The 24,445-nt window shown below is 33.3% G+C and overlaps 1 protein-coding gene across 3 annotated transcripts in view; it reads left to right on the top strand.

Annotated features, from left to right (window-relative positions):
• Positions 1-24,445, top strand: part of side (motor axon guidance molcule sidestep) — a 566,673-nt gene that overhangs the window by 478,228 nt on the left and 64,000 nt on the right. For 2 of the 3 annotated variants that reach the window (XM_072534634.1, XM_072534633.1), the window contains exon 13: positions 16,988-17,296. The exons of the other annotated variant lie outside the window; for it this stretch is intronic. In XM_072534634.1, coding sequence (XP_072390735.1) covers positions 16,988-17,296 — 309 coding nt within the window. The remainder of the gene's footprint in view (positions 1-16,987; positions 17,297-24,445) is intronic. 3 annotated transcript variants of the gene reach the window in all.

Below are 24,445 nucleotides of genomic sequence, written 5' to 3'. Positions count from 1 at the left end.
GTCTGCCTTCTATTTTCCCTTCTATAATAAGCTGAAGGAAGTTATACCTGTCGTGTCTAAATATGTGTCCAAGATAAGACGTTTTACGCTTCTTGACCATTTCTGTGAGTTCACGTTCTCTATTCATACGCCTTAAAACTTCTTCATTTCTAACGCGGTCGGTCCATGGAATTTTCAGCATAAACCTATCGCGTTGAATTTTAGGAATAAGTTAAGCAAACTACAATATTATTCCGTCTTCAAGGCCAATTTTTTTTGTATTCATTGGATTTTCCCTTGGCTATTTGATAAATATTGAAATCTATTAAGTAACCAGATTTTTATTCCAACACCACGATTTATACCCAAAGCGTATGGGTTTGCCCTTTATATGTTATGTCGTACCATGACGCCCATAGTATGGTATCATGGCCATATCTATACTAGATTTGGTTTCTCATACAATATATTCAGTAAATGATTTGTGGAGGCTTTCAAGGTATGGAGAAATTTTGTATGTTTTGTCTGAACGATCTATGATTAGGTTATCGTTAAAAGAGGAATCTTATAATGGTTTAATCTCAATAAATTCATTGTGTTCGTTTTAAACGAAAAAGGCTGTTTTAGAAAGGTCTTTCGGATCGATTTCGATCTGATGAAACTCGGAGGCAAAATCGAGAGTTGTAAAATATTGACACTTTGCAAGCTGGTCTAAGAGATCGGAGATATTAGGAAAAGGATATTTATCGTCAAGGATATCGTCAATTTATCGTCAATTCATTGAGCTTGCGGTAGTTTATAACTACTTGCTATTTTTGTTCTCCAGATGAGTCCATTTTTTTGGGAACGACCCAATCAAGATATGACCAAGAAGAAGTAGAGAACCGCCTACGTAGAGAAATGCCTTCGTTTACCATCTTATTTACTTGAGATTTTACTTCCTCTTTGTGAACCTAAGGATATCTGTATGACTTCGTAAAAATGGGTTTGGCGTTATTGGTCTCAATTTGATGTTTGATCTCGCTGGTGAAAGTGAGGTTGTCTCCCTCTAAGTAAAATATGTCTTCATAATTTAAGCAAAGATTTGTAACTAGTTCTTGTTCCTCTTCGTTAAGATGTTGAGTTCGAAGTCGAGATTTGATTTTGTTGGTTCGGTCAATTTTATCAGAGCAATAATTTATCTTTTGACTAGAAATTTAGGATAGGGTAGTTTGAATAGGGTTCAATTACGATATCGGAAAAATCAATAATTTTGGGAATTGCGTTTGCATTTACTACGGATGACAGAAATTCTCCTTTTTAATTTACGTGTACTAACGTGTTAGGCATATGGACTTTACCTTTTTCTTTTTTGTGCAAAATTCCATCTGTATTCGACAGATGACTTGATAACTTAAATATTTGCTTGGATCTAGGATCTATTTTAATTTAATTAGGCGGTTTATTGTTACACGAATTAGTTTCTACTTTGTAGAGAGGTAATGTTTTAAAGTTTTTGATTAGTTGTTTATTTTTGAGGTCTATTATACATTCGTAATGTTCCAAAAAATCGAGGCCTAAGTTTCCATCGAAATCAATATCTAAATTATGGATAAACACCTTATGGGGGTTTACGGCTGGAAACGGGACCAAAGTTGATTCAGTGACAAAAATCTTCTGGTCTGTAATACCCTGTATGGTAAGTTTTTTTTTATAAGAAAACATGGTTTGAAATTTTTCGCGGTATTTTCTTTAAAGATAGAGATACTATCCATAAGTAATTTAAACGTATTTGATGCGTCCTTTATATACTACCGGTTTTTAGAGTCTACAGTAAGAAGAGAGTTCAGAGATAATTCTGTTCTGGAAAGTTTAGAGATGGATTCATGTTGTCCAACTTCAGAGTTTGAATCTGATTCTGTATTTGAGACAAAGATTCGTTCATTAAACTGTCATTATCTGGTGGATGGTTCTGGTTCGGGACTGTGAAAAAATCTTGATAGTTTTGGCTAATAATTATCTCGGTTGATTGATAAAATGAATGGTAATAATGAGGATGTGAATAATTATTATTATCAAAGAAATCTTCGTACTGGTAGCTTTGATTTGGAGCTGGGGTATAGTCATTAACATAGTTGGGTTCATAGTTACCGAAATGAACTATGTGCCTATCGTTCGAAAAATTAGGATTCTTGATAGATTACAGAAGCACGTACTTGTGAGCTATTTTGATCTGGTGTGAATTGAAGTCTTTGTTGTTCACTGGATCTATTGTTTTGGTAATTACTATTTTAACTGAAAGTTGGTCTCTGAAAGCCACTGTTTTGAGCGTTATTGCAGTTTTGATGAGTATTAAAATTTCGGGAATTGTTAAAATTATGGGAGTTGTTGAAATTCTGCAAGTTATTTTGAAAATTTTGCCGAGAACGACATTTTTTCTTCGAGTAGCCCATACGTCCACAACGCGTGCATCTAGGTGGTTGAAGGATTGGTCTTCTGATAGGTTGATTGTTTTGATTTGGTTTTGAAGAATTGGGTCGATTGATTTTCTGTATTTCGAAATAGAATAATTATAACTCTCGTCTGATGTGGACCTGAGATTCAAGAAGGTCTTTTGAATTATTAGCACGAATAATATGAGCGATCCTTGGATCAAGACCTGTCAATAAGGTATTGAGCGCCACTGATTTGAATAATACAATTTGGGCCTGTTTCTTTACAGCAGCGAGGTTAGATTTCTGTATATTAGCATGCATTTTTGCATTGAGGACTTGGACACGATTAAGGAATGTAAGAGCCGATTCATTCGGTAGCTGCTTGACTCTATAAATCTTGTATCAAAGTAAGATAGGTGTCTAGTATATCCAAAATGAGAAGTAAGAAGCTGCTTGATTTCAAGATACGATAATGAAATTTTTAAAGTTGCGCTGCTCTTCCGCTTAATTAATTTTTTATGTGAATTACTAATAGTTATTTTTTATCAAGCATTTAAAAATGTGTGTAAAAATATCTGATCGCCTTAAAATTCGGGTACGATAGAAAATATTTTAGATAATTTATAAGGTTCTTTTTCAGGCGAGAAGTGTTGCCGTTGTCATTCTTGGTGGTCAATAAATCAATAAACTAAATACAAATATAAGGTTATGTCCATTATGATTAACTAAATAAGTAATCAAAATATAAATATCAAAATAATTAATCAATATATCGGAAAAGGCACTGCCTGATTAGCGGAATAATTGACAAAAATATTCGTCTAATAAAATAAAAATAAAAAAAATCGACGATTTACAGAGTAACCTCCAAAAAAATTTATAATTAACAAAGCCATCAACAACAATGTTCAAATTCGGCCTGCACTTATTGGTTAACAGAATAATTAATATTAGAATATTGAACAGTCATCATCATCAATCAGCCAATCGCGTCCACTGCTGGACATAGGCCTCCCTCAGTTCTTTCCAGTGTTCTCTACACTGGGCCGCTTGTAGCCAGTTTCCCGCTATACGTTTTATATCATCGATCCATCTAGTCGGTGGTAGTCCTCGGCTTCTTTTACAGTTTCTGGGCCTCCATTCCATAATATGTCTTGTCCACCGTCTATCTTGTGTTCTGGCTAAGTGCCCTGCCCAGTTGCTCTGAAGCGTCGTGGCTCTTTCGATGACGTCTTAAACTCCTAATCTTTGCCTGATTTGTTGGTTTGTTATGTGGTCTTGAAGGCTCACGTTCACGTTCCATGGCTCGTTGTATAACTCTAAGTTTATTCGCAGATTTTTGCGTGAGTGTTAAAGTCTCTGCTCCATAAGTTTGTACAGGCAAAACACATTGGTTAAAATCCTTTCGCTTGAGATACATGGGAATTAAACTTTTTAAAATATGGCTTAATTTGCCAAAGGCTGACGTCAGGCCTATTCGCCTATGTATTTCACGTGTTTGATTGTCTCTGCTTATTTTGATCTCGTGTACCAGATATTTGTAAGTGTCTGTTTGTTGTATGGTATTAATATCTATAGTTATATTTCCACTCATTACGAGATTTGTCATAAGTTTAGATTTCTCAAAGTTTATCTTTAATCCTGCTCTTTCAGACAGACTTTTAAGCGAATGTATCATAGAAACTGTATCCTGTAAGTTATCTGCGATTAATACAACATCATCTGCAAACCTTAGATGATTTAATGTTTCTCCATCTATATTATTGCCCATATCTTGCCATTGAGTGTTCTTAAATATTGACTCTAGAGCTGCCGTGAACAATTTTGGTAAAATATTGTCCCCTTGTCTAACTCCTCGACCTAAGCTGAATTTGTCTGTATCTTCGTGTAGGCGTATACTTGATGCAGCGTTCTCGTAGATGTTTTTGATTAGTGTCGTGTACCCGTAATCTATTCGGCTTTGATTTAGGGCTTTCAGTACTATTTCAAACTCTACAGAATCAAAAGCCTTCTTATAATCGACAAATGCAAGAATCAGTGGTATGTTGTACTCGATGCACTTTTCTATTAAGATCTTTGTGGTATGCAAATGGTCATTTGTACCATATCCTGCCATGAAGCCTGAATGTTCCTTGGGCTGATAGAAATCAAGTTTAGCTGATAGAAATCAAGTTTAGGTGTTACTCCCTTTGTTAAGATTTTCATAAAAAGTTTGTACATATGTGTCAAGAGGCTGATGGGTCTATAATTTTCTAATTTAGTTATATCGCCTTTTTTGTGTAACAAGACTATCACTGCATTGTTTCAGTCTTTTGGAATCGTATCCGCATGTAAGGATTTATTAAACATATTAAACAGTTCGCTTACTGATTTTAATAGACTTTCTCCTCTTACTTTTATTGCCTCAATAACGAGCCCATCATCACCAGGCGATCGATGGTTCTTCATTTCCTTTGAAGCTGCTCTTACTTCTGACACAGTAATGGGTAAAAGTATTTCCGATCCCTGATTTATGAGAGTCTTTGCTCGTGTCGGAAAATTGTCTTGTGGTCTTTGACTGGTATAGAGGTCTTTATAAAACTCTCTGGTTATTTTCAGAATGTTTTGTTTATCTGTTGTTGCCTTTCCGTCTTTATCTCTCAGCTTGTATATTTCTTTTTTACTTTGTGTGAGTTTTCTTTTCATTATCTTTACATACATTAGTATTATATCTTCTTACATCTTTTCTAATTTCCGCTGAAATTCTTTTATTTAGTTTTCTATATTCTTCTTTGTTTCCCTTTTCGTTCTCGCTTAGGTTTTGTCGTATTTCCATGAAAGCTTTTGTATATTTGCTAGTCTTTTCACTTTTGGTGTCATTTTTCTGAGTCAGTTTTCATCAAAATTTGAGTTGTGCGTTTCTAACCGAGTCCGTTATTAATTTATTGTGAGCGACGATACTTAAAGGTTTGGAATTATTACTCTGTAAAGTTTCGGCTATATTTTTTATATATGCTTTTCGAACAGTATATAGTAATAAAAGTATAAAACAAAAAAACATATACGAGATGATTCAATGTTGGACTAACATTAGTTCCAAAAACATCAAGTCGCCCTGTTCTCGACAGCTGTTCTACCAGGGTCTTCACTTGGTGTTCCGTACGTAGACTTCTGCAAAGTTATTACGCTACTGCTTTTTGGAGTTTATTAGTTCTTTTCTGATTAAAGGATTGGAATCCACCGTTGTCAGTTAAGTTTTTCCTTATTCTGCCAATGTTTCCAGATCCTACTGACTGCGACACTTTTTATATAGAAACACTTTTTGGACTTTTTAAAAAATAATTTTATTTTGAAAATACAAGATGCAAAGTAACGTGCTACAATTTTAATCATAATATAATGAACAAAAATAAAGAGTGACAAATTGTTTTATAAGATTGGTAACTGCTGACTCAGTGGGAACGTGTAAAAACCTCATGTTCCGCTAACTATGCTGATACTACATGTGCAGGGATCCGTATCGGCTCTGGTAGTTAGAAGTTGAAACCTGATACCCTGGGAATCGCAGTTATAAGTAACATTGGTTGGTACAATGCATATAACATTATATAATACCATATAATATGTAGTATGCAATATATAGGCTAGCAGCGAATTTTTCTAAACACAAACAATGTAAGTAAATATGTGAATAAAAACTATATTATCAAACTTTTCGAAAAATTTGATGCAACTGTGTGCGTTAGATTCTTTTACCATTTATATTTACAATTTTGGGTACCTATAATCTGTTAATCGGATTTCCCTTATTTGTAACAAAATAGTCTTAAAACCGGCCCTACGTACAAATAGCCGCTTAATAGCTGGCAGAAGATCCAAGTTCTAGGAGATACGGGATCTGTTGGAATATTGTTTATGTTTCAATGAGGTTTAATATATTGGTGAAATGCAAATGGAAGTGCATTTGCCAACTCTCAATAACCCTAAATTGGATTAATTGGAGAGGTAATGAAAACAAGATGGCGCGGTTGTTAATTTTAACTTTAGTGGATCAGTATTCCTGAGTGTTGCATAACGTCATTAACAAATTCATTATTATGATCACATGGTTTTTACTATTGAAAATTATAATATCCTTATATTTACTTATATTTTGCGTATGGTTACATCGCAGTTAACCCGCCGTTACACGCTTCTTCTATTGCGACGTGGTTGCACGCGTATGAGCGTCGCCCTCACCTACATCAATTCAAATTATTTTGAGGAAGAATGAATTTAAACATATATAAAACTAAAATGGGTTATACTCGCATATCATAGAAAGTCTCATAAACCATTTTTTTTTATTAATTTAACAAAAGTCATAAAGTAATATAGATCAAAAGTATAAAAATGTCGAATACATAAAGCAAAAATAATATGATAATATGCAAAAGAAATAATCAATACACAAATGAAAAGTTTTAAAAATATTGCACAAATCTAAAAATAATAAATGCATCTACTCGGATTCTTCCTCCTCTATTTCCCAACAGGAATTACACAAAGTTTTTGTGTGTTGCTTACAAATTGGTCTTCTACAATTTGGCTTGCAGCATTTTGTCTGGATTTTTCGGTTCTTCTTCTTAGGACAGTATGCACATTTATTAGATACTTGTTCCATTTCTACAGGCTCTGCTTCGTTTCGAATTCCCAAATGGTCTTTTATTTGCATTCGTAACAATACAGGGAGAGTTCTTATGTTCATTAGTAACATTTGATGTGGTCTAATCAGTTTTAAAGCCAATTTTTTTTAGAAATTTACGTCGTGGTAATTCATTACTAGTATTTTCATAATAAATAATATGACAGTTTATTCCACAAATTTTTAACAGATTGAAGAAAATTGTAAGTGGCCATATACAACTTATTCTTGAAACTGAATATAAAGATTTTAATTAATCTACCACATCTACACCAGATTTGGTTTGGTTGTAAAATGTTAACACTTCAGGCTTTTTAGCATTACCTGTTTTATGGTCGATAATATCTTGATCGTGCAAAGTTGACAAAACTAAAACATTTTTATTTTTCTTTGGTACGTAGGAGATAAGTAAGCATTCTTTCCCAAAAGCAAACATAGATATATTTTCGTTCCTTTCTTTCGTATCGAGAAAAATTGTTAGTATCTCACGCTTGTTTTTTCTTAGAGTTCCCACTAATGTAGTCTGCATATTATTTAGAAGGTCTATTGCCAGTGGAACTGAAGTGAAGAAATTGTCGCATGTAATATTACGACCTGTATTTGCAATAGGTTTTATCAAATGTTTTACAAGTGCTGCCGAACTATTATCTTGCTGAAATGGGCCAATTGGCTGGTTACCTACATACACCTCCAAGTTACAAGTGTACCAGTTTTCCGCATCAGCCAGTGAATAAATTTTAATGCCATACTTCGCTGGCTTACTAGGAATATATTGCCTAAATGCATATTTCCCACGAAAGGCTTCCAGCATTTCATCCACTGTAGCATACCATCCTATTTCATAATTAACCTTACATTTTTGAACAAAACAGTCGAATACTTCTTGTATCGGCGCCAGTTTGTCCGTTTTCCTATGCTCTTCTCTGTCGCTAAAATCATCAAATCTGAGTGCCCTTAGCAGAAGACGAAACCTATTTTTCTCCATTGTTATTCTGAATATTACTGGCCCATCTGCAGACCATAAGTCATCCACACTTACATGAGCACTTTTCCAGGTCCCAGCGAAGTAAAGTAGTCCAAAAAGAGCTTTAATTTGGTCTAAATTTGTGTTCGTTGCGTCTCTTGGACGGGATATGTTTTGTCGAATTTTGAAGTTATATTTGTTTGTATATATAACAATTTTTTCAACAATGTCATCTGGAAAATATAAACTCTAACACTCAGATGGAATTTTTTTTTTTTTTTGCGGAACCTTTTACTCCACGTTTTTTGGTAAGGATATTCCTAACTAGAGTTTTAGAATAATGATTTTTGTGGTGGACATTCCAAACGATTTGATTACCTTTACTTAAAATTAAACAACTTTATTGTAACAAGTCTATAATCAAGTATTTGAATAAGCTTCATATCTAAATACGTAGGACTGAGTGATACACTAACGGGGAGGCAAGGAATATAGTCCCCCTCGTCTTCAGAACTTGCCGACATTTCACTATCCGTATTATAATTTTGTATCTCTACCTCATTAGTTTCACTTCCTTCACTATCATCAAGGTTTTCCAAACTTTCGCTGTTTTCTTCATTTTCAATTTCAGCAAGCCACTAAAGTAATTGACGTTCTTTACGTAAATCCATTTCACTAAAAATGCAAATTAAAATTAACAAAGGATTCCTAACAAGAGCGCCCATAGAGAAATTTGTAGGGGGGGGCAGACGTGTATTTTTGTTAAAATGTTTGTCTATATATGTAGGTATAATACGTATAAATATATAATATAATTTGTTATAATTGTATAATATAATTGTTCTTTCCCGAAAAGCTAGGGGGGCCACGGCCCCTCCTTGGCCATGGGTATGGGCGGCTATGGTTCCTAACCTAACCAAAACAATAATATTTTAATTAAACTTACCCAAATATTAAACAAAAATCTAAAAGTTTCTTTGAGATAACACAAATGTGATTTCACTGTGATTGCACGCTCAGTGAGGAATACTCTCACCTGAAGAGGGATGTCACTTCTTTCAAGTATCAGAGCACACTGACCGCTTGAAATATTCTACAACTTTGTCATCCCTTCTCATGAACGATGATAAAGGCATTCCTCGGTGCTCAAGGTTATCGTATTAGCCAAGACAATTTTATTGGTTATAAATAAATATGGTGAGGTATTCCCTCATAGCGTGTGTAACGGCGGGTTAAAGGGTACATTTTCTATGTTTGTGCGAACATAGGTTGCTACAGTAGCTCTATCGTAGGTAACACCAAGTAGATCTTAGCCTTGGATTTTTTTTCTTGAACTTACTTGGACTTCGTTTTCTGTATATGTATCTTATATTAAGGTCGGGTCAATATCGGTTTCTTTTAAAATTCTATACAGAATTTCGCATTTTGCTCTACTTACGCTTTCTATATTAAGTTGTAAAACTTGTGTACTGGGTTCAACTTCTTTTGTCAATTGGTCTTTAGAAGGTCCATTTGTTGGTAGTGTCATCTTTAATAACTTTAAAAACTGTGATTTCTTTTTGCTAGAAAATCTTGTGAAAGATTGTCTGGTGCCCCTTGTGCTAGTTCGTATAAATTACCCAGGGTGCACATGCAGTATTTTACTGCGGACGCAAGATATGTAAAACCCTTTAAAAGTAAAAAATGAGTATATAAATTAGATATAAATAAAATATATATTTTAGCCATATTTGGATACTAATTACCACAATAAAAACCGGTGCCTTAAGAACCGGTAAAATAGCGCAAAAAAATACAAAACCCATTACGTTGTGAAATAAAAAGAGATGAAACTACTAGAGGTGGAAAATTATCGATAGAAACGTATAATTAACATTATATTACATTAGGACTATGTATAGATAGTTTTCCACCTTCAGACGTTAGCTCATGAGATAATTGACTTTAGTCATAATTAATATACCTACGACGTCAAACATTAACATTTTTTTATTTATCGACGTTCTTTTTTTTTGCAATAATTAAAAATTAAACTTTGAAATTATGCAGATAACGTTTGCTTTAAATCACTTAAAATTTATGTCAGTTTTTTTTAGAAGTGTTTATAGTAAAACATAAAAATATTATTGAAAACACATGTTTATGTCGTATTTTTAAAAATAAAGTAAAAATTTTACAAAAATAAAACAACGTCCTAAATAAATGTATTAAAAAAATGTTTAAATAAGCCTCCATTAGGATCAAAATAATAACACAACCTATTATAAAAGTTACGTCTAATATTAGATAATGTTTCTGAACTAACACCTCTCATTGAATCAGAGATCTTTCTCTTAATTCTTGGAGAGTATTGGGATCATCGTCCTGAATTCTATATAGTTTGGACTTACATATATCCTTATATAAAAAATTACAAGGTGCAAGGTGAGGTGATCTTGCAGTCCAAAAAATATCTCCATGGGCACTAATCAGTCGATTAGGAAAAATGCGCACTAAAATATTCACTGACGATGCAGGAGAATTATATGCAGGACTACATTCGTGTTGAAACCATATGGAATTAAAAGATATTGGTAAATTACGACGGGCCGGGACAATTTGATTTTTCAGAAGTTCCAAGAATTCCCGTGCAATCAACATACTGTCTATAAAAAATTGACCAATCATATGATGCCCTATTATTCTTCGCCAAACATTGACTTTTTGAGGACGCTGAGTACGAGCGACATAAATCTGATGAGGATTTCCTCGAGACCAATACCTAGCGTTCAATGAATTTTAACCTCAATGCAGTGAAGGATAGATCGGTGAACAAAACATCGTTTAAAAAATGTTCATCTTGATGTAATATTTCCATTGTATTTTAACAGAATTGTAAACGTCGATATTTATCCCCAGTGAATTGTTCGTTGGATCTAGGAAGTTTATGCGGACGGTATCCATGTCTTTTCAAAATTTAATCTACTCTAAATCTTAAAAGTTTATACTGCTCTCCGAAACGAGATGTTGATTGGGTATGATTTTGCTCAGTACTTACACAAATCAAAGTGTCTTTTAGTTCCAAATCTTGATTTACCTTACGTCATCAACAAACTCCTGAAGCGGCCACGGATCCATAACTTTAAAAATTGCGTAGAATAGACTGAATTTTCGGTCGTGCTATTTGGAAAGATATTTACAAATTGTAGCCTAATTACGTTGTCTGATAATCTATTCACATGCCAAATAACAATTTGCACTTTTTCCTTTACCGTAAAACCATTTTGACAAATTGTTTTTTCAACAAAAAGTTTATGTTTGTCTTGCAAGAACACTTCTTGATGTAAAATCCACAAGGAAAATAAATTCCTGCAGCTGGCTGTATACCATGTATTACAAAAAGAGGTTTAATTATTTGTAAGTAGGTATATTTAAAAAACCCTTAGAAGGGCTACATTAAAATAACAAACGTTTTAGGAATAATAATTCCATCATCAGGTTAAAAGCCTAAAATAAGTATGAACCATTTAATTAAAGCAAACGTGATTGAAATGTTGACTAAAATTAAAAAAAAATGTACATATTGTTGTTAAAAATGAAGGATGTTTAAGATTTTATTAGATTTAACTTCAGGCAACATATAACCATGTCTCACGTGAGTACCAGCGTCCGGAGGGTAGACCTCTTCAAACGGACTTCAGCTGGCAACTGATTGACAAGATACCTATGAACGGTGTCGAAAATAGAATGTCAATACACCATGGAACAGTGTTAGTTATACATAATATTACTGCAGGCAACCCATTCAAAAGCTTTAGTGATGTTAAAAATGATAATAGCAATCCAAGTGTTGGGATTTAAAAATTTCGTTATTTTTTAAATTTTGGATATGAAAGATGTAAAATTACCGATGGAGGTAAAAGTCATGGTTAAGAGAATAACGTATGCATTAGGCAGCCCATGTTACTCTTTGTCGTATGGAGTGTGGTCTAAAAGTTGTATTTGTGACTGATTAGTTTAGATATATGATATTGCCATTTATGTTGATCACATCTAGGACAAGGTAAAATTGAATTGTACATATTTGTAGCTAATATAAGACCTCATTTTTAAATGAAATTGTTTTTGACTACTCTTATGGTAAAAGGTTTATATAAGTGGGCCCAAAAAATTGACTAAAGATTAAAAATCTTCCGGCTGAAGAAATTAAAATTATAACCTATGGGATTAAAGTACTAAATTAAATTACTCCTTGATGTGTTACTGTTTGATCAGGTATCCGATGTGGTATCAGTATGTTTTAAACCGGTAAGCTGTTCGCATGCAACCCACTCCATAGAACTGGAAATAAAATAAATCAGTAAATAATTTGAATTATTTTGAGTTTCCATTTTATTAGAATAGAAGTAGAATAAATTACAAATGAGTTTTCCAATACTTGTTACTTAATATGTATCCTTATTTCTATTTCTTTTATTTTGTCAAAAACGGGAATCTTTGGTGACAATTGAACCCTAATCTGCTGGACAATAGACCAACTCTCTAACCATTTTACCAACTCTACACGCAGTAATTGTTTTCGGTCAGAACGTGACGTTTAGTTTAGTCAAATATTTTAGTAAAGTTGTTGTTAGTATTAGTTGTATAAATAGTTGTGATGAATGGTAATTACTTACCAGAAGAATTTAAAATGTAAGAAGGTAAGTAAAACATGACAACATTTAAAACCGCCAATACACTGAGATCTCTCTCTCTCTCTCTCCAATGGCGCTATGGCCCAAATCGGGCCTTGGCCACCTCCAAACTATGCCTCCAACCTTGTCGGTCCCGCGCCGATCTTCTCCAGGTTCTCACGTCTAGCCACTAAGATCTAGTCTGTCAAAAAAAAAACAGATGAGATCAAAGAACTGCGTCTATAAAATACCTTGTAAATGCAACAAGTTTCATGTGGAATCATACAACAAAAACAGAGACTTCAACAGATTTCAGACATGCCTGTTTGGCTACGCCTATATGGATGTTTACCTACTTGATCAAGGATAAGTAGGTCACTCATTAAATTTGGCTAAAAGAGTGATTATTAATAAACAATGAGAGGTTATAACAGCTAAAATATTCTTTTTAAAAATGATTTCTGAAGTTGAAATCGAAGCGTCTAAACCAACGTAAAATATGATGTTATTACAATCAGTTTTTCGTTTAATGATATATAAATATAATATTTAATTCTATTTAATGAACAATTTTACTGGTTGTTTTATTTATTTTAAGCTAAGAAATAAATATGAATTATATTTGTTGAATAAACAGAAATTAATTCATTTAAAACAAAAGGCAAAAATTCATCCTTTAAAGAGAATTTCAAATATAAAGCAAACAAGTTTTAAACTCATATCATCAACTACTCGTTAACACACAAACAACGTAACTTAATGTTACAAACTGCTTAATATTTATAAAATGAGTAGAAACTTTGTTCGACTAAAAGTAAAATCTGTCATGAGCTATTTAATTTACTTCTAATCAGTCGTTGAAATTAATATTTTCTATAATATATGCTCAAATTTTTTAGTAAATATTATCATTATAAATATGGTAGTAACAGTATACTTTATATGTTGATATGATGTCTGAGTTGGTCAGCGTACTCATTTTGATATGGACTACAGTGACTACAGTGTCTTCGTAACTAATTGTTTAAAATTCAAAATACATCTGCGAATGAAATAATCCTAATGCTTAATATTACGCTGCTGGATTGGTTTAGTCGATGAATGTGTAGTAAGATAAAAGATCTTATGGCTCGATATTACTTTTTCCATTGATTACAACTTACGATTACTTACAGCTTGAGTCTCGACCTTTCCCAGTCATTTTTGTTCATCGTCCACCGTTGCCAGTTTTCTACCCTGATCTTTCTCGCGTGCTCGTCCATTAATAGGGTGTGAGTCTGGGTGCGTAATTTCCATTTTCTCTTGCCACATGTTCAGCCCATCTATGACAGGACTAATCTCATCGTACTTGGGTAGCTGGAGGTTTAAAGTTCTGATAGGACAAGCCTTGTCCGAGCGCGGAGTTCCGGAGGCCGGAGTGCAACAGGAAGCGGTCCTGTTACCTTTACGGTATACAATATACACCGCCAATGTTCCAAGAACACCAGGAACACTTCTCAGTCTTTATGAAGATCACACAGCAATTGCAGCTAAACACAGAAGCATTGATAAAGCTGTAAACAACTTACAGACAGCATTGGATAATACAGAAAAATGGAGTATCCAATGAAAAATAGCCATCAACTCAGAAAAAACTCAAACAATTATGTTTAAAAAGAGAAGAGAAACTCCAGACAACCAGCTTACATTACAAAACAATCCCGTCGAATGGAAAAGAGAAGCAAAATACCTAGGAGTCACAATGGATCAAGGACTAACCGTCTCGGAATATGTGGACCAAACCATCCAAAAAACAACCACAGTCAGGGCAGTAAGAAGAAGACTCGTAGGTCGAAAAAGCACATTAAGATTAAAACGAAAATATTAATGATTAACAGTATCATGCTAACAATAATAACATTATACATCTCTCGCATGGCGAAACATAAGTAAATCGAACAAAAAGAGAATACAAGCAGCACGTAATAACAGCCTCAGAGAAGCAGTAAATATACCCCGATACGTTTTTGAACGTTTCCTGTTCAGAGAACTGAAACAAGTAAGGTTAACAGACACGATGAAAGAAAAAGCCAGAACAAAATTCGCTGAGCTAGAGAATCACCCAAGCCCGATACTGCGAGAGATAATAAGATATAATGCGTTTCATAGATGGAAGCACAAAAGACCACAACAGCAACTACTTTCCAACATGTAAAGTCTAGAAAATCGTAGCTCTATCAACAGAAGACAACCCAGCACACAGCACTGGCAATTTTTTAATGACTAATGATATTACTTTTTAGAAATCTTTCAAAAAAAATTACAAAAAACTTAAAATCGGCCCCGGCCACCAAAAAAAAAAAACTAGTAATAAAAAAGCGAAAGCCACCAAAAAACTGAAACAAAACTAAACAAAAAACCCTAAACCCGGACACGAGTGACCCACATCCTCGAGCGCCAAGTCTTGGCGCCCGAGCAAGCAATTTCAGATTCCATGAAAGTCACTAGAAATAGCAGGAAAAGAACGGCTTACGCTAACCTGCTTTGATCGGGATAGGAGATCGTGTTCTTGTTACAGGACTTCCTCACGACAAGCACTTTGCTGATAGTTGTGCCCCTATTGCGCATCAGGGTGCTGTAGGGTAAAATAGGATGGTCTGAAGCATTCGGTCGCGATGGAGTGACTCCTGATTACAAGAGTTATTCCTCTTGCCTCTTTAGTGTCATTCTTAAGGGATGTACAAGTCTCACAGGCTGGGTTAAATTAAATTGCTTGTTTGCTTGCTTGTTCGTCCCATCTAAGCCTAACTATTTTTATGAAGGATATTATATCTCTACCATTACCTAAAGTATATCGCCTTCTCCAAATACCATTCTCTCTGCTGCGGTGCTATTACCTTCTTAATTAAATTGATTAAAAATTATTATTGAAAAGATTTTCTTATATCCTAAACAATTTACCCAGTTGGTTTCTTTTGATATAATAGCATGGCTTTTTATCTTTGTTTTACTACTGACCTAGAAAGTCCGGTAGTGGTCAAAGGTCAAATTAACCATTTTTGTAGGTTATGTAGCCAAAATATTACTCTTATTCCTGGACTTCTTTTTTCATGCAACTCACCTTGAAGTATGGTCCGAAGTAGGCCGTATCGTTGTTCATTACTCATTTATTATATGACCTAGGTATTCCAGTTTGCGACGTTTTATGGCTATGACCACTTCGCGCCCATTGCCTATTCTCTGTTGAACTTCTTCGTTGCTAAAGTTATCTATCCAGGAAATCCTCAACATGCGTCTATGATACCACATTTTAAATGCTTCAACTTGCTTTTAGTGCAGTATGTTTACCGCAATAGAATTTGGGTAAACTTATTTTAAATGCCTAAATGATTTTTTTGGTTACTCACAACATTCAGTAAAATATTACTATGTATGACTTAGTTAGGGACCTAGTATAGTGCACTAAAAATCTAACTAAGGACCTTCGATGATAACCCTTACAGTTTAATATCATATGTACAGAAATACAAACTGCAATAATAATAACGCTGCTATGTTGGGCGTTTCACTACGAGACAAGATCCCAAATCGCCAGCTACGACAAAGAACAGGAGTGGCTGATGCAGTAGAGAGAGTAGCAACAATAAAATGGAACTGGGCAGGTCACGTGGCTCGAATGACAGACAATAGATGGACAAAGCGGATACTGGAATGGAGACCAAGAGATGATGCCTACCGAAGTAGAGGTCGTCCACCAACACGTTGGACTGACGATCTAAAACGTTGTCATAGGAATTGGATGCAAGAGGCACAAGATCGAAATAGATGGAAAATTATGAGGGAGATCTATGTCCAGCAGTGGATAAGCGAAGATTAAATGATGATGATGAATAATGTTATTCCATTGTAGTAAACTTATTTCATATAAAGTAAATTGGTACTTACGAATCAACTTTTATAAATTTTATAATTTAACTCTTAACGACTTTACTTTGCCAATCTTTTTATCTTTAGACATAGCTTACCACTATTTGTATTTTACATAGGAACCGATTAAAGGAAAATAGTAATTAAATTCTAATAGAGTAGTAGTAGTACAGCAAGTGCATAAGAAATATAACTTGTAACGTTAAGCTCAGTGTGTCATTATAACTAGGGACTTTTCAATATTATGTTTTTTTCTACATGTAAAACGCTGATGTATGGACTATTACTGACGGCTCATGTAACTGAAATTATCTGAATCCGCTAAAACGGTTAATGAGTTTTCTTATCAGATACAACATTAACAAAAGTTAATAAACATAAACTATCAGCCACTCATTATTTATTTCAGATGCTCAATCTTCAGAAGTTGTACCAACTGCGGAAAATTCCACGTCCAGTATAAACTTAACTGCTATAATAGTAGGTCTAGCTTGTGCTGCTGTTATTCTAATAATAAGTATAGTATCAGTATCAGCAATTCTAGCCTGCAAGAAACCGAAGACCGGAATTGTTAAGCGAAGAAGAAGAAGTAGCAAGCCTCCTGATGAATTTGATTTGTCCGAGGATGGTTTTGGAGAGGGATTTCATAGACGAAGTGCACAGTATAGGGCAAGTATGTATGGGGAATGTGAAGAACGGATATCCAGAATGATTGAAGGTAATAATATGTTGGTATAGCAAAAAAGTTTTAAAACTAACCTATTTTTGTATAACTTTTTTTAAAGAAGAAATACTAAAAGATTAGAAGATTATGTTTTATATGAACAATTATTATTTATATAGTAGTTGATACATATGCCGATATAGGCCTTCCAAACTAGAAAATATACTAATTGAAACAATTAACGGAACAAATAACGTTGTAAAGTCGGATGAGATATAATCTCAAAACGAAGTAGCGATTAAGGTTTTCCTTTTTTTTGTGCCGTCTATTGTAAAATAATCTTACTTTAGCCAATCAGCTTGTTTATCATCTAGTTATTCAAGATCATTATCATTATCATCATCATCAACCTGTATACGTTCACTGCTGAACATAGGTCTCTCTCAGCTCTTTCTACCTGTCTCTGTCTTGTGTGGTTGCATCCAGTTATTGGTAATACGCTGCAGGTTGTCAGTCCATCTAATTGGTGAGCATCCTCTGCTCCGTATTGCTTATTTTCTTGGTCTCCACTCTACAATACGTTTTGTCAATCGGTTGTCTAATAATCTGGCGACGTGTCCTGCCCAATTCCATTTTAGCGACGCGATTTTTTCGATGGCGTCTGTTGTTTTTGTTCTACGGCGTATTTGTTCGTTTGTAATTGGGTCCCTCAGAGAGATACCCAACATCTGGCGCTCCAAAGCTCTCGGAGTCACGCGAATCTTATTCACTACCTTTTTTGTAAGTATTAATGTTTCCGCTCCATAAGTGAGTACAGGTAACACACATTGGTCAAAGATTTTTCTTTTTGAGGCATATGGGTAGATCCGATTTAAATACATAGTTTAGTTTACCAAACGCTGCCTAGGCTAATCCCATGCGATATGGGATCTCACATGTCGGGTTATCTCTGCCCAACCGAATTTCATGTCCTAAGTACCTATACGACGATGTAATCTGCACAACATGATTTATTACTTGAAAAAATGGCACCTTTAGCCTCTCAATTAATGTATTAAGATTTTTAAATTAGTACCTAGCAGATAGAAGTCAGCAAGTTAGAGTTGGTAATTTTTTCTCAGAGGAATATTCCGTAACTTCTGGAGTTCCTCAGGGCAGCAACCTGGGACCACTCTTATTTGCTTGCTTTATTAATGATCTTTTTAGTTCTAGTTTAGTTTTAGTTTAGTCTTAACTTTTCCACTTGTTTAATGGTTGCAGATGATTTTAAGATGTTTAGAGTTGTAGAAGATCAATAAGATTGCCAACTATTACAACTAGATTTAATGCGGTATCTAATTGGTTTCAGATAAATAGAATGGATCTAAATGTTAAAAAGTGTTTAGTGATGACCTTCACACGTAACAGGAACTTTATTAAAATGGCTTATTATATCAATCTTAAAGAATTGCCCTGAAAATCCGTGTGTAAAGATCTTGGTGTGAATTTTCAGCAAAGCTTGAACTTTAATGATCACTATCACATTGCTACTAATAAGCGTTTTAGGATGTTAGGATTTATAATTAGAAACACCAAACATTTTAAGATGATAGATAGCATAATTAAACTATATAATTCCTTGGAAAGACCACATCTTGAGTATGCTTCTGTAGTCTAGGCACTCCATGCAGAATTAAATATAGATTTAATTGAAAAGGTACAAAAAAGGTTTTTAAGATATCTGTATGTTAGAAAGTGTAATTCTTATCCATACTTGGTGTCTTACCGGAGTAAGTTTGAAACTGTCAAATTTGTAACACTGGAACAGAGATGGAAAATGCAAGCAATGCTACTTGTATATTATATTGTGAATAACTTAAAATATAAAGACTTATTCTTGATCAACTATATAAAGATCTACCTAAGTATTACCTAAGATCAACTTAAGGTTAAGTCATAGAGGGCTGCTTTTTTTATTTGTGAGACAGACTTCTTCTTCTTTAAGTGCCATCTCCGCGGCGGAGGTCGGCAATCATCATAGCTATTCGGACTTTTAAGACGGCTGCTCTGAAAAGTTCACTTGATGTACATCCGTACCAATCTCTCAGGTTGCGCAGCCATGACATTCTACGCCTCCCTATGCTTCTCTTTCCTTGGATCTTTTCCTGCATAATCAGTTGGAGCAAGGTGTATTTCTCTCCATGTGTAATATGCCCATAAACAACATGATGAGATAGTACAATATAATACTAAAAAAAAAATATAAGTATAAAAAATAATACTAAAATTTTTATTACTAAAAAAAATAGCGACATAGATATATTTAATACCAACATCAAAACAATTAAATCTAGCTTTCTATCCGCTTCGATCACTTTATCTTAGCATGTAGGTATTTCTAATGTCAAAATCCCTACTGATAATTACATTTTATTCTATAAAATGTGTTTGTTGTGGAATAAATAAATAAATAAATAAATATCTCTTCCATCAACAGCAATATTTCGATTTAGCACCAGATTAGTCATTATTTGTGTCTTGTTCATATAGCGTGATATAATTTTTCAAATATTATTATTGCATCATCCATACGATCGGCTATAAGGATGACGTCATCTGCAATTCTCAAATGACTGAGATTTATTCAAGATATTCAATCCATAATTCTGAAACCCTGTACCATCTTTTACAGATCTAGTTGATAACTACCATATATTTCTGGAGTTACTTGACGGATCTTTCTTGTCTGGATCTGGTGACTGACAGTTATGGAATATATAGTTTACTGTTTGTATTGAGTCTGCAGTTGAAGTCTTAATGACACAGCTTCATTGTATGCTGATGTCTCTTGACTAGCGCATGTTTAGTAAGGAATTCTTATTGTCTTAATAAAGGAATTTATGATCATCAATTTAATTTCTGCTTGTTTTTCGCAGTAGTTCAGTCTTATTAGCACATATCCGTCAGGCATTAACTTACCAATTTTACTTTTTGGCATGGCTTATGATGACTTAAAAAAAGTGTTTTGAAGCTGATCGCTTGTTAGCAAAAAGAAATGGTTTTTCAGAATCAACGAAAAACTTATTTAAAATAATGCATAATATGTTTTTAATTAATATTAAAGGAAGTTTCTTTGTACTCTTAGTTAAATAAAAATACTGAGAGTGAAGTTATTTAAAAATTCACCAAATGGTATTTTTAATTCTGGATCACACTGAATACATCAACAAAGATTCCACCTTTTAGAATAATAATGGCCTCATAGTACTTCCACATGACCCACTGAACAGATTCATTAATAAACAAAAAGCCTTTTTAAAGAAATATTCTACTTTTTTCACTGATTTTCGCGCACCATATTACAAAATCCCTAGTAACCCATTAATTCCTAGACTGTATGGTCTTCCAAAAATCCACAAAGAGGGCATTCCAATCCGTCCAGTAGTCAGTTTCATCAACACCCCTGTCTCCATAATTTCTAAATTCATACTCAGGGTAATCAAGGACATAACAGGTTTTTCTCCCAATTTTTCCATCAAAAATTCATCCCAACTAATATCCAAACTCAATCACATAAATCTCCTACCAGATATGACTATGCTTTCATTTGACGTTAGCAATCTCTTTACTTCTGTACCTAAACTTGAAACTATTCAGTTAGTCCACGACCTTCTCACATCTAAATCAACTAATCCCTCAGTCATCACACCAATAATAGAGATACTTTCCTTTTGTTTATCACAAGATTATTTTTCTTTTAATAATATTTTTTATAAACAACCTGATGGCTTGGCCATGGGAAGTTGTCTTTCCCCCTTTTTAGCTGACCTCTTCATGAATCATCTAGAATCCACTCAAATCATGACTAACAATACAATTCTACACTGGTTCCGTTACGTTGATAATTGCTTAGTTTTCATTAGAGGTAACTCAAATACAGCTTCTTCCTTACTAAACACTATCAATAATATTCACCCCAATATTAAATTCACTATGGAATTAGAATCCAACTTCTCCATCAATTTCTTGGACCTTTCCATCAATAGAATTAATAATGTCTTTGATTATAGCATCTACAGAAAACCCACACAAACAGATCATGTCATACACTTCAATTCTAACCATCTCATTTCACACAAATTATCTGCATTCAACAGTTTCATTCATCGTTTAGAAACCATCCCATTATCCAACATTAACTACAACCAAGAACTAAACATAATCAAACAGATTGCTTTCAATAATGGCTACAACCCTGATATCATCCATAAACTCATTTATAAAAAGAAACGTAAATTGCTTCAACAATCAGCTTACCATAACATTACTTCAGATTCTCCATCTTACTTCTCATTACCATTTCACTGTCCAACACTCTCCGAATCAATCAAAAACACTATCCTGAATTCTGTTGAAAATATTAAGATTTTCTTTAAAGTTAACAATAAATTGAGTAGATCATTATGCAATAGTAAGGACTCTATTGACTTCAGCAAACGCAGTGGAGTTTATAAACTTCAATGTTCTGACTGTGATGCCACTTACATTGGTAGAACTTGTAGATCTCTAGTAACCAGGGCCATTGAACATTCTAAGTTAGAGAACACTTCTTCTTTTTCCCATCATCTCAAATATCACAATCACACAATCAAGGTACCAGATGATATTTCTATTCTTCATAACATCCCAGGTAGAGATTATCTCAAACTTGACCTTTTTGAGGATTTGGAAATAGTCAAGGAAAAGAAAAACAGTCCCAATTGTATTAATCGTCACACCAGCATCAACAGAGACTTTGTCCCACTTCATCGACAATTATTCTCCTGATCTAACTTTCTTTCTGTTAACTACACATCCAGTTTTACTTACTTCTACATTTCTTTCTATTTTCCCATAGCTTAATATCACCTTATATAATCTGCCATACTTAACTCTATTCTTGTCATCATTAATACGCTAACACCCCCTTTTCCAATATCCAATTTCCCATCCTCTCCAATAACTACCATCTATCTAATCACATAGGTTTTCTTATAAATACTCACTTTACATCTATCAATCTCTTATTACAATCAGTTTTAGTATCCCCAGCTTACATCTTTACATTCATCTCATATTTCCTTTTCTTTCTTTTTCTTTTATTTCTTTTTCCTCGATTCATCTTCCATAAATTTCAAACCAACTTTTATCTATACTTACTTCATACAAGGAAACAATTAGGTAATAACATTCTTTTTATCGCCTTTAAAATTATTTATTAATTTCAACTACCTAACTTAAATTTTGCCTTACCCTGGTATACCAAATTTATTTTACATCACAGTCACTCATTGTTTTACATTCTACCACCTTTTTAAAATACCAAAAATTGCTATTGATCTTACTACACACAAAACACAATTCTTCACTAAAAACTGCCTATTCACAAACTTAAGCACAATGACTTTTGCTCCTACTACATCATTCCACTTGACATTGACGGGTACTAACTGATTTTTCATACCATCGTTCTATCAGTTAGCCCAAGACTCCAGCACAGATCAGAGGTAATGTAAGTCGATAAAACCTCACCAGCTACAGGGGGTCATGTAAAATGCCCCCATTTTCAGTTTTTAATAATCAACAAGTTAACAGTCTATTGCATTTACCTTGATAAATACCATGAGGATTATTTTTTAATACGGATGTCCTTCCAATGTTTTTATGTGGCCATACAATGTTTTTTAACAACTTTTTATGTAAGTAGTAAAAAACCAACGTGTTCTTTTTATATATTTAAATTTTAACTTACTTGTTTTTTAATATTGGTATTTTTACTCTCTCTTTTAGTAAACTGATGATGGAATGATTTAATTCCGAAAAGATCTTCTTTAAAATAAAAAACTTTTAAGCTTTTAATAAGCATTTTTTATACCTTAATACACACGAACACCACGTGCTAAATATTATTTTGTGTTACTACAATTTGATTTACTATTTTTTTCTGCGGTTTACTTTAATTTTTGGACTTAACAATTTTGGAAAATAATTCTTGGTATTTGTTAACATTGTATTTAAAGAGATTGTATTACACGTTAACAAATACAGAGAACTGTTGTTTTTGACATTAATAAATAATTCAAGAGTGTTTTTAATTAAGTTTATATTATAATTAAACAAATTCAGATACAGATAACAAAATACAGTATTCTTGAACATTTTGCACTTAATCTATATATTTAACAAAATAAAACTTCCAAAAAAAGAACACGAAATCTAGTCATATTTAAGTAATTTGTAGTTAATAGTAAAAAGACATACTTAAAAAAAACAAATTATTTAAACTTAGTTTGAATCAGTCTAAAAATAAATTAATACTGATTACAATTAAATACAATTTTAATGTTTAATCGGTCAAAGTCTTATAGCAAGTTTCACGGTAACTACTGGGTATTACATTGTTGTTAAGTAATTCCGTTAAGTTCCTTTTCTTATTTTGAGTTAAAGGTATCTTGTTTGTGTACTGTCGTGTCAAACCATTAGCAAATAACGAAGTCTGGTTTTCAGTTCGTCGTAAGCTACGTACACTTCCCGTCATATAAAACTGGTACACTTTTTTTTCCCAATGTAAACCTGTGTTCAGACTGGACACAATAGTCCATGAATCAATTCGTTGTTGCCATCACAGACCACGGAATTGCACAAAATCTAAATATATAAAAAATAACGTTCAAAAATGTATAAAGTTTTTAGATAGGTATTATTTTTATTATTAACAACAAAAACTCGTATCTAATAAATTTAATAACCAGAGATAGGGTTGAGCTAATATCCAAAATGTTTGAAGGATCTTTAAACCTAGGGTATTGGCACAGGGAACATTGGAATGCATATACTGTAATTTTATACTTCAATTACATACCGAACACGAATTGTATTTTGTGTCAATAAGTTTAGTTACATGCAAACTACCAAAATTAAATTATTATTTATTACAAGAACAATAAATGTGAAAAACTAACATTATACTTTATCTTATGTATATACTATAAACTATAAAATAATTATCCGGGACGAAAAAACGCTTTTCAAAACGTGACAGTTACAATCCAATATCTCACTGTAATGTTTTATTATAATAATTTAAAGTTATGTCTAGATTGATTTATCTATCATTATTTTTAAATTGAAATATTTTCATAAATTTTAATAAAACACAAATCAATGTGTGGATACTTAATTAAG

This window comes from Diabrotica undecimpunctata, chromosome 6, assembly GCF_040954645.1.
Source record: "Diabrotica undecimpunctata isolate CICGRU chromosome 6, icDiaUnde3, whole genome shotgun sequence".
NCBI lineage: Eukaryota > Metazoa > Arthropoda > Insecta > Coleoptera > Chrysomelidae > Diabrotica > Diabrotica undecimpunctata.
The sequence above is the reverse complement of the archived record's forward strand: the minus strand, read 5'-3'. Positions and strand labels throughout refer to the sequence as shown.